This window comes from Calidris pugnax, unplaced genomic scaffold (assembly GCF_001431845.1).
Source record: "Calidris pugnax isolate Ruff unplaced genomic scaffold, ASM143184v1 scaffold337, whole genome shotgun sequence".
Taxonomy (NCBI): domain Eukaryota; kingdom Metazoa; phylum Chordata; class Aves; order Charadriiformes; family Scolopacidae; genus Calidris; species Calidris pugnax.
Window position 1 is genome coordinate 631,070 of NW_015091098.1, and position 11,325 is coordinate 642,394.

Here is an 11,325-nt window from a genome sequence, read left to right on the forward strand (position 1 = left end):
GACACGTGATGGAGCCAAGGGCTCAGCGGCATCGCAGCCTCGCCTGGGGGCTGGCAGGGGAGAAAAAAAAATATATAAAATAAAATACCCCCTTTAATCTGCAGCTCCACCAGGACCTGGGGTGATTACACCCACCAGGAGAGACGTGAAGAAAAGTCACCCCAGATTTCACAGGAGTCACTGAAGAGCCACAGCTGAGGTTGGGGGGGGGGGGGCAAGGCCCCCCCCCCTTTCAGGGGTTGCCTACCCCCAGCTCTGCACATCACCACCCCCTCAAATACAGACAGCACCAAACAGTTCAGTTTCTGCACCACAGCAGCACCCCCAGCCCCACAGATACCATCCAGGGAGGTCCTGTACCACAGTACCCCACAAAAACCCAGTTCCCCCCCCAAAAAGAGGAGCTTCACAGCTGGCAGCAACACCCTGCGTATCAGCCCTCGGCCAGTTCTCCCAGTGAGGCCGTGCTGGTCCAGCCACAGCCACTGGAGACTAGGGTTGATTTTTTTTTTTATCCTTGTGCTGCATCACTAAATCAGGTCAATGGAGTCTCCTCCAGGCAGACAGAGCCCGTCTGGGCGCTGCGGTAGGAGCTGCTGGAGGAGAGCAGCCACCAGACAGAAGGAAGTTCACCCCACTCTTTGCTGTGGGGTGCAGGGTTCCCACGGGAAAGGGGTCTGGCTGCCCCAGGCAGCTCTGCCTTCTCCCCCAGCATCCCCACAGACAGAAAGAGCTCCACCAGTTCACTCCAGCAGCCCCCAGCAATAGCTGCGTGACCAAAGGTGAGGCTGAGGTAGGGAACTCCCTCAGCAGGGACATTATAAAGCAACCACAGACCCTCCTCCCATGTTCTGACCAGGAACAACCCCATACCAGCACCTCAGTCCAACTTCCTCATGACCCATAGGTTAGACAAGCCCCAGGCAGCATTTTCACCTCCCCAGACCCAGAGCAGTGGCACAAAGGCAATCCCAGCTCCAGCCTGATGGGAATCTCCAAACACCCACATCCCACCGTGTCCCACTCCTGCCCAAAAAAGCAGGTTTTTCCCTCCAAGAGCTCTCTCCCTGGGAAGCCAAGTTAAGTGGCCGCGCTCAAACCTTTGCCTTGGGAGCTTCACAGGAGCTGGAAACGGCGTTAAACTGCTCCCATAGAGAGATCAGTGGGGACACATCTGTAAAAACTCCCTGAAGTTTATTCTGGCACCATCCAGATGTTCTACGAGGAGACAAGGGATGCAGGTCTGTTGGCTACAGGACCCAGACTCGGCATCTTCAGCACGAATCCAACAGGGATGTGTTTTACACCCCGGATGGTGTGAGATGCCTGAGCACTCGGAGGAGCCTCTCTGGCTCCCAGCCTTGCTTGCAGTCAATACAGGCTGTTTTAAAGTGCTTTTGGCAGATCCATCCAACAAGCAGCCGCCCAGACTGTAGCAGGGGGGTGCAAACACCCCCTGTCCCCTCCCGGGGGTGACGGTCACCTTTAGTGCAGCTGCAAGCGGGGTTTCGGGAAAGAAGAGTTAAACAAAGGAAGTAATCGGCTGGGCTCTGCCAGAAGGCTCTCCGAGTTCACATCCTGCCTTTCAAAGAGTTGCTGATTCTTGGGGACAAGCTTAAAAAAAATAAAATAATAAACTGGGTTGTTATTTTTTTTTTTTAAATAATAAAAGCAGCATCACGCCACTTCGCAGAGGGTTTGCGAGCTCCCTACTAGGAAAGGGCAGGCTGCAGAGAAATAAAATAATAAACTGGGTTGTTATTTTTTTTTTTTAAATAATAAAAGCAGCACCTCACCACTTTGCAGAGGGTCTGCGAGCTCCCTACTAGGAAAGGGCAGGCTGCAAAGAAAAGACTTCAGTTCCTTCTGGCATGTTTTTGTGGGTTTTTTTTTTTTGGTTGGGTTTTTGAGAAAAGACTTCAGTTCCTCCTGGCATGTTTTTTGTGGGTTTGTTTTTTTTTTTTTGGTAGGGAAAGGCTGCCAAAACGGCTGGGCCAACCCTCCACGTGTGCAGCTGCTGCCGCCTTCTCCCAGCATCTGCTCCCAGCCCACCACCCCCAAAAAAACCCAAAACCCTGGCTTTGCATAAACACAGCTCGGAGCACAACTTGGGAGGATGCTGTTGCTCGAAGATGCTCCCGTTGCCCACCCAGGGTATGGGTGCTGGGGGAGGCAGGAGGGGCAGGAGTGGGATGGAGGAGGCAGGAGCCATCGTCCCCAGCTCTGGGAATGCTGTCTGAGCGTGGGACAGCAGTGGGGAGCTGGGGTTTGCTCTCTCCATCCATCTCAGCCCCATCCCCAAAGGCAGCAGTGAATGAGGGGGCTGCAGAGCTGCCCAAGTGAAACCCAGGCTATTTTTTACAAACCTGCTTTAATCCATAACAGAAAAGATTTGAAGGGAACGCAGAAGGGCGGCTGCCAAGCTGGGAAGACAGAAGTCACCCCTGGAAAGGGCTCTGCCCATCAGGCTGCTCCCCCTTCCCACCCCTGATCCCCCCCAAAAAACAGAGCGGTGCCTGCCCACCACCACCACTCCTGGGAACAGAGCGGGCATCCCGGCAGAGCTGGGTTTTTCCACCAGGTTTCTTGGCTCTGGGCAGGGATAAGCAAGTTCAGGAAAGTCAACATTCATTCCCAGGTTGCTCCCCTCCAGCGAGGTCAACTCTGGGCAACCCCGGCCAAACCCCACACTCCTGGCTCTGGGGATGCTCCAGGCAGGGCTGCCCAGCCCCAGAGCTCTGCCCGAACCCACAAACCCAGTCCTGAGGGGCAAGGGGGGGGCCAGGAACCGGTTGGCTTTGGCTGCAACTCCAGGAGAACAGGACAGTGAGAGAGGGAGGACCATCACCCACCAACACAGCACACCCTGACTACAGGGAATAATGTTTCCTGGAGAACAAGCTCACGTACCATCTGCTTCGCCAGGATGAGAGGGTTTAACAATAAGCAGGCACCAAACACCTGAAGCAGGAGCAGATATTCTCCTCCTCCCAGCTGCAGGAGAAGTTGGGAAGCACCTACCAGGTGGGTGGAAAACCCCTGGGGCTATCGGGAAGGAGAACTTGGGAACAGGAGGTGAGCCCAGGGGGAGAGGAGTTACCTGCAGGGAGTCTCAGTGAGGTTTTCCCTCTCCCACCTCTGCAGAGGCTTCACCCACAGACACTGTGAGTTGTGCACTCGGGGACACCACTGGTTTAAGCTGATCTGCAGCCACGGGGAGGAGGTGACAGCCAGGGATGGGGTGGAGGGGGGGTAGCAGAGCCTTACAGAAGGATCTTGGATTCCCAGGAGGAATAGCCTCAGCTGTGAGAGGTCTCCCCCATCAAACCCTGGTAGGTGGGGAGGACTTGGAGCAAGTCACCCCCAAACACTTCAGAAACCAGAGGCTCCACCCCAAAGAGGGCTCACTAAAACCTGCAGCCTCCCAGCCATTAAATCACAGCATTTCTCAGGAGGGTTCTCCCATCCACCACATCCCCTCTCCCCCGCAGAGGGTGGGTCAGTGAGCCCTTCCCCAAACCCTGTACCCCCCAGCTCCTCAGAACCATGTGTGTTGGGGTCCTTCCCCCCTGAAAAAGCAGCAGCATATGGAGAAACCAGCTTTCCTTTACACCTAAAAAAAAAAACAACCACCAAACCACCACCCAGCAGAGTCTGTTCTGAGCTCGGCAGCACGCGAAGTGTGCACACCAAGACAAGAAAGACAGCTCTTCTCCTCCAGAAACTCAGCACAAATAAAGCATGGGATAAACACCTGGACACGGGCCCAGCTACACAGTTGTTCCTCTTTCCCTTCCTGCCCCCCCTCCTTCTCCTCCCCTCCCCCTTTCCACCCCCTTCTCCGTTTTCCACCCTCCCCAAACTTGGAAGATGGCTTTATTAATGTAGTAGGCTGCTACCAGATGGAGCAGAGAGGGATGCCAAGAACAGATCACTGGCTCCTTGTGAAGCTCGGAGCCGCTCACTAACTTTTTCCAAGCAGAGGAGTTCGCCCAGAGGTACGGAGCCGCTTGCTCTGCGTGGAAAAAGCGAGGATTTCAACAGGGGAAAAAAATAAAAAAAATCCCCCAGGGAGGATCGTTGGGTCATGGCCAGGAATTCAAGGTTTTGCAGCTCCCGTTCAGAGCCACCGTGCCCCAGTCCCACGGGGTGCTGGCTCTGGATAAGCTGGGAAGAGGAAGCATCCCGAGGCAGGGAAGAGGAATGTCATCAAAAAAAATAAAAAACATTAAAAAAATCCCCCAGGGAGGATCGTTGGGTCATGGCCAGGAATTCAAGGTTTTGCAGCTCCTGTTCAGAGCCACCGTGCCCCAGTCCCACGGGGTGCTGGCTCTGGATAAGCTGGGAAGAGGAAGCATCCCGAGGCAGGGAAGAGGAATGTCATCCCCGAGATCCCAGGACACACGGCCGGGTGGGGTTTCTCCCCAAGGAAAAGTCAGCTCCGGGAAGGGAAAGCTGAAGTCACACAAGTGCAGCAGATGGAGGGAGAGGGGACCCCGCCGACACACCTACGTAAGATATTTTTGGCAGCCTGGCTTAGCCTTTAGCCCCTTTTTGAGGAAAAAAAAAAATAAAATGCAGTTTCACTGTGCTGCTACGTCTCCACATCCCCTTTTTTCCTTCTGCCCCGAGCCTGAGCTGCAGCAAAGGTGAGCAGAGGGTCTCGGCCACCAGCCCCGTGCCCCCCCTCCACGTGCTCAAACAAAGGATGCTGCAGGGATGCTGCACGTCAGGGCTGCAGCTCCTCGCTGGGGGAGGAGGGACTGCTGAGCAAGTAGGCCATTCACTTCCTGCCAGCCAGTCTGCAGCAGTTAGGAAATTTTAAAAAATTAAGTAAAAAAAATATAATAATCCAGCACTGTGGGGTGTGCAGGCAGCAGAGACAGCCCCTCCGACAGAGCGGGATGCACGGGGCTGGGGGGCTTTCCAAGCAGAGATGCATCCAACAGGGCAACAGCGTGTAGATCAGGAGGAATTCGGGCAAAGCCCCAGCTCTGAGAAAGTCTGGCCTTGGTGTCCTCAAGGGAGGGGAGCAGGACAGCCCCGTGGCCGAGACAGAGGTGGACAAGGAGGCTCTCTCCCAGGATCCTGCTCCTCCTTCTCCTCCCCACCTCTCTGCATCTCAAGTCATGTCTCTGAAGACACTGACTCCCCCGATGGAATATACAGCTCTGAACTCTCAGATGGGATTTTCAAGGCACAGATTTGTGCCACACACCGAGGCAGAGCTGTCTGGGAGGAGGGGAGCAGAGCCCTACTCTGTGGGTACCACCCCCATTGGGGAGTTGACCCTCAGCATCAGCCCTGCCTGCTGCAGCACAGCTCTGTTCCCCCTCCAGCACAGCAAATAAGATATTAAAGCCTATATAAAATGCATCTTTGGGAGCACTGGTCCCCTTGGCCCCACACACAATCTTGCCTCTCCCTGCCAGCCCACCCCTCACTTGCAGAAGCCTCAAACTTCACCCCGATACTGCCCTTCCTCCACTTCGACCTCTTCCAGTCCAAAGTGCTCCTGTGAAGGGACGAGCCCAACCTTGAGAGCTGCTTCCAGTGAACCACCAGTCACCCCAGTACCTCCAGCTTAAGTGGAAAGAGGAAGGGTGAGGAGGGTCACGTCTGCCACCGAGCCAGTTCCCCAGGCTGCTGGGTGCGGGAGGGCAGAGTTAAGCAGCCACCTTCTTGAAAGGGCTTCTCACAGATTTATTGCCGGGGCAATGTCAGATAGGGAGGAAGCCCAGCCCTCTTCCTCTTGCTCTCGTGAAGAAAGAAACTCAGGAATTTTGGCAGGCGGCCACGGCTCAAACAGAGGAGACCCTGTGCTAAGGCATGTTCAGAAAAAGCAGCCTCTTCCCTGCCAGGATAAACGTTGCTTTTCCACCACCCCCCCCTTCTTGGGGGACGGGAGATGTTGCCCCTCAACTCCAACACCAGCAAAAGCTACTGGAGAAGGGTCAGGGTCCTTCTGGGCTGTACTTTGCCAGACACACACCTTGCCTGGACGTTTCTTCCTCCCCAGTATATTCTGGGGGACACCAGTCGAGGAGGAATCAACCCCACATCCTTCAGCTTCCCATCACCCTGGGGCTGGGGGCATCGCAGCCCCCACCCCAGCAAAAAAGGAGCAAAGCCCCACGTGCCAGCAGTTTCCAGCTGCTCTCACCTCCCTTTGCTTTATAAAACGGCCAGGAAAGGCAGGAAGAACGTTTAATGCCAGTTTCTGTGCCCAATTTGGACACTGGGGGCTGCCCTGGGGTAGAGGGGAGACAGACAGACCCCTCAGGGAGGCTGTTAAAGGGTTAAGCCAAGGAGCCCGCATCAAAGGGAGCTCTCAGCAGAGGGGGTTGAGAAACTGAGATGGGTCGAGGTTGCGCAGACTCCTTGGAATCTCAGGAATTTCCCATTATTATCCCACTTCCCTTCCAGCAGCCTGGAGGGAGGGAGCACAAGAACAGGACCCCCAGCCCATCCCTGTGACCAGGGGCAGAAGCACCAGGGATGGACATCAAGGCTCTGCCAGGGCTGGGATCGGGGTGACCACGGGCCAGAGAAGGAACCTCTGGTTCCAGACACCAGGAAGAGCCCAGGGGTCTCATCTCCTGCACCTCCCTGCAATCCAAGGGCTCAGGCTCACACATCCCACAGTCACAGCAGGTTGAGAGACTCACACAGTCCAAGAACAAGCGTCCCTCTAACCAACAGTTCACCTCCTCTCAGACCACAGGTTTCCCCCTCACAGCACTCCAGGAAATTCCCAGTTTCCCACCCCAGAGGCTGGAGCTCCAATAGTGCCAGTTTCCCCCCATTTAACCAGATAACCAAGAGTTCTTTTCTGCTCTCCACGCCATTGCCACCCCCCAACCATCACCAGCTGAGACCTGAATACCACAAGCCTCATCCCAGTTCAACAGGAGCTTTGACTGGGACATCCCCAAGGTCATCACCATCATCAACACCCAACAGCAGCAATAAACACCCTAAAAAAAAAGGGGGGGCTACAGAAGCAGGAGGTTTTTGCTGAGGCACCGCATGGCTGACGGTTCCACGGCTTCTCCTTCTCACTTGCCTTAGACATTAGCAGGGTAATGCCCATCTTACAAGGGTGTTGTCAGGATTAATGTTTTTAAAAGTGCTCTGTGAACAGACCGAGTGCTAAGCAGCATTATGGGATCTCGTTTTCCTTCTAAGAAGGGTTGGAGCATAAGAAGCGGCTACAAAAGAAATCTTAATGTCTAGAAAGCAGCTTTGCAATAAGAAACACGTCAGGTGCGCGGAGCTCGGCGCTTCCCTGTGGGCTGAGAGGCACCAGCACTCATGGTGCAGAGCTTTCCATTGCCTAATTAAGGGTCCTTCTTGATAAGGATTAAAAAAAATGGGGGTTGGTGAACACCCACTGCTCAGAAACCACCTGAAAGATGGAGGAAAGCGAATTTGTGTGTGGCACAAGCAGCAGAGAAGGATCTTAACCTTCAAGCTGGCTTTACCTCCAGGTGGATTTACCTTCATCACACCCAGGAGGTGATTCCAGTGGATGCCCTTGGCCAGGAGCCCAGCAGGGCACAGGCTGCAGGGACACCCGTGTCACACACCCCATTCCCCCAGTGCAAAAGGGCATTTCTCCTCCCCCCAAACACCTGTGTTTGGTCAGGGGTGGCATAAACACCTTTTTGTCTCCCCTTCTTTACAGGGACACAGATTAAGATCAGCTCCATGTAAATGCCTGCCTGCATTTGAATTTTATGCACTTTTTGTCCGCCCGGGCTGGAGCTGGAGGGCAGCCACCAGCTGGCATTTAAGCTGGGAAATGCTGGTTTATTCCCAGCATTAATTAGCCCGTGCGACCTCTTCAGCCGGGGCTTCACATGCTCTCCCAGAAACCACTGGGAAAGAGCTTCCGCAGAGCTCAGGGTGCCCCCCACAACCCTCATTTCAAGGGGGTGAGGACCAATGTTTAAGAGGGTCCCAAAAAATCCCGCAGCCTCCCCCGAAGCCAAGGGGAGCCGGCGGCAGAGACTTACGCGTTGCAGTACGGCTTCTTCTCGTAGCCCTTGTAGTTTTTCATGTTTAGGGTCATCTTGCAGGTCTCGCAGTGGAAACATGCTTTATGCCAGAACTGGAAACAGAGACAGGAGAATCATTAACACCAGGGAACTCACAAAACGGGGCCACGTCCCGCTGGAATCGCCGCAACGCAAACTCCTGGCTCCTCCAGCCCGGAGACGTCCGGGACAAAAACCACAAAACCCAGAGGACAAACAATATTCCCACCAGTTCAGGACACAAGTAAATCCCCCCCAAACTCTCCCAACACATCTTATCTCTCAATTTTGTGACTTGCACTACAGTAGCATCTTCCCACCTTATCTCCTGGCCAGGAATTCGTCTGGCTCAGCCAAGTCACAGAATCTTCGTGGTTGGAAGGGACCTTGTGAGACCATTGAGGCCAAACAGGGGCCAGGAGAAGCCTCCTGCTACGAGAGAGGCTCGACATGAACCCCCGTGAGCAGAGAGCTGGTCAGCAGAGCCAACAGCTGTGGTTTGAAGGCTTCAAAGTTGCTGCTTTAAGGGTTTTTGGGGGTTTTCTGCTGATGTTGGCCAAGAGATGGCCAGCGGAGCAGGTCAGGTGGGGCTGCACACAGACACCACGCCAAGGAAGCGAAGACGGAGAAGAAAAAGGTTCTCATGAGAACCAGAGAGCCCAAAGCGGAGGGCTCAGAGGTCCTCACCGCAGACACCACCCTTCTGCTGCACCTGAGGTGGTGAATCTTCACAAGCCCTACAGCCCCAGGGGGTGCAGAGCACATCTCAGCCCCCCCTCTCCCCACCGTGGGGCTGTCACAACCCATGTCTGCTCTGGGCAGGGCTGCAACCCAACACGGGGCAGGGGGAAGAGCCACAAGAAGAAGAGCTGCTGGCCTGACCTTCTGGTGAAGGCAGTTTTTGCATCCTCTGCCCAACAGCAGCCCCATCAGCAGCTTCAGGTTGACCCCACCACCAGCTCACCCAAGGTCTGACATCCAACCAGAGCTGGGCAGCACCTCAGCTCTGCTTTAACCACCCAGCCAGGCTCAGACCCCGGGCTGAAGGCACAGACCCCAAAATTCATGACCCTACATCACGGGTTGCAACACCCAATGAGCAGTGTTTTAAGGTTTTAGGGTTACTATGGAAGGAACCAGTTCCACTGGGCATTTAAGTGACCCAGGTGGTTTTCCAGGCTGGCAGGAGCCAGCCCAGAGCTGTCCCCCAGCAATTCTGCAGCTCAGCCCCAGGCAGACCAAAGGCTGACACCCCACCAAGTCACCAAGTGACCAGACTTGGTGCTTCTTCTGGTACCCACAGCCATGGGGACTGGGAGGACAGGGGGGTCCGATGTGACTGCTCAGGGACCAGCCCAGGAGCAGGGACACGGGGAAAGCACAGCCCAAAGAGACACCTTCACTCATGGGAGGAAGGCAGTGCCACCACGGGGCTGTCCCCCACAAACCACCCAGCATCACCCACCAAAGCCAGGGTGAGAAGCAGCCGAAAGCCACGTTAGCAGCTCAGAACACCAAGCAGATTAAAGTAAAAAAGAAAAAAAACACCAAAAAAAACCCAATAATAAGTCATTTCCACCCCTGCAACTGCTTGGCTGGGTCCGTGCTGCTGCCAGGAGATGGCAAGAGCCAAACCTATGCCCTTGTGCCACCTCCCCACAGGTACCACACCCCGGAGCAAACACCCCCGCGGCTGGAGGAGACGATGACTCAGCCCAGAAGGGCAATTTCCACCCATTTCAGTTGCTCAGAGCAACATATTTGTTCTTTTCCTTCAGTTACACGAGTTCCTCCAGAGCTCGCCTCTAACAGCTGGGGGGGGGTTTCTCCCCACACCAGGCTCGCAGTGGGATTATTCCCCCCCCAACCCCATTCCCAGCTTCCAGCCTCCCCACGGACAAGACCCACAGACTTCTTTGGGCATCATGAAAGTTGCAGCCTCTCGCTTGAGTTCCCACCCCCACAATTAGAGGTAATTAAGAGACCTCTCTCCAAGCCCCTCAGCCCTTCAGGGCGCTGTGAAAGCTGTTCCCAAATACCAGAGATGCCACTGGAAATCTGTGGCCATGAACTGACAGACGGGATGACTCCGGAGCATCTTCCTCCCGGGAATATCCCAGCTCCCAAGAGCCCAGGAGGGTCTGGCCAGGCCAGCTGTCCCCTCGCCCAGGGCATCCTCCACGCCAGGCGCAGAAGGGATGCACCCAGGCGGCCTTTACCCCCAGCCAGAGAGCAATTAATGAGTATTTTTATTGCTGTTTGCATTAAGCACTGCTCAGTGGAGGAGTTTCTGCCCTGGGGCTCTTCCAAAGCCCTGAGCGGGCAGCTGAGCTACCTGGAGAGCACCATCCCCATCTCCAAGCCTCCATGTCCCTACGCTCCATCTCGCTGCTGATGGAGCTAAACCAGCCCTGAAAGGAGATCTGCACCACAGCCCGGGCACAGGGAACAGCAATTGTGTCTCCTTCCAGCCAGGCTGCAGCTCAGCCCCCAGCACGGCCGTGGAGAAGGAGGACACACGTTTCAGATAGGTTTTTAGATGAAGCACAAACACCCCTGCTTTTAAATACCCCGGTTCCAAGTGCTCCAAACATCCAGAGGCCACCCCAGGGGCTGGGCACCACAGGTCCCTGGTGGCCAAAGGGATGGAGCAGGGACAGGAGCAGGGATGGGAGCCCTTTGAGCATCTTTGCCACTCGTAGCAGCCCAGGCCTGTGGCCAGAGCCCACAGCACATCCCCCTGTACCCGTTTAGGGCTGATGCCACGGCCACACAACGTCCCTCCACCAAGCAAAGCCACCACCCTACACCCAGGAGTGAGCACCACACAAGACCCAAGGGTTTGAGGAAAACATAAGGAGAGGTTCCTTGGGCCAAACGCAAACCCTTGATGGGGTTTGACACCCTGAAACAGCTCATTCCAGCTTCTACTCATTTAATAAATAAAAAAAACCCCAAAATCCAACCTAAACTCCTGTGACATCAGCCCTACGTGGGTTCAGCAGTTGCAGCTGCAACCACCAAACCCCGCTCCGGCGGCGCAGGGGGTGTTTACGGGAAACAAGGAGGCTCTTCCAGCCACCTCCTCCCCAGCCAGAAACCCCGGGGAAAATTAATATTGGGGGGGGGAGGAAGCTCTTTGTTGGTGGGGGGGTGTGGAGGAAAATAAAGGCAGTAAGCCCCCTAAAAGTCCAAGGTGTCACCCCTGTGCCCCCCAACACCCGGAACAAGCACCCTTTGGGATGCTGCCAGCTCAGAGGCAGGGCGCTGGTGGCACGGGGGGGGG

General features: G+C 55.3%; 1 protein-coding gene across 1 annotated transcript in view; it reads right to left on the reverse strand.

The window, feature by feature from the left end:
* Nucleotides 1-8,109, reverse strand: part of LASP1 (LIM and SH3 protein 1) — a 43,040-nt gene extending 34,931 nt beyond the window's left edge. The window contains exon 1 of the mRNA XM_014957947.1: nt 8,019-8,109. Coding sequence (XP_014813433.1) covers nt 8,019-8,074 — 56 coding nt within the window. The 5' untranslated portion in view covers nt 8,075-8,109. The remainder of the gene's footprint in view (nt 1-8,018) is intronic.
* Between the last annotated feature and the right edge of the window lie 3,216 nt (nt 8,110-11,325).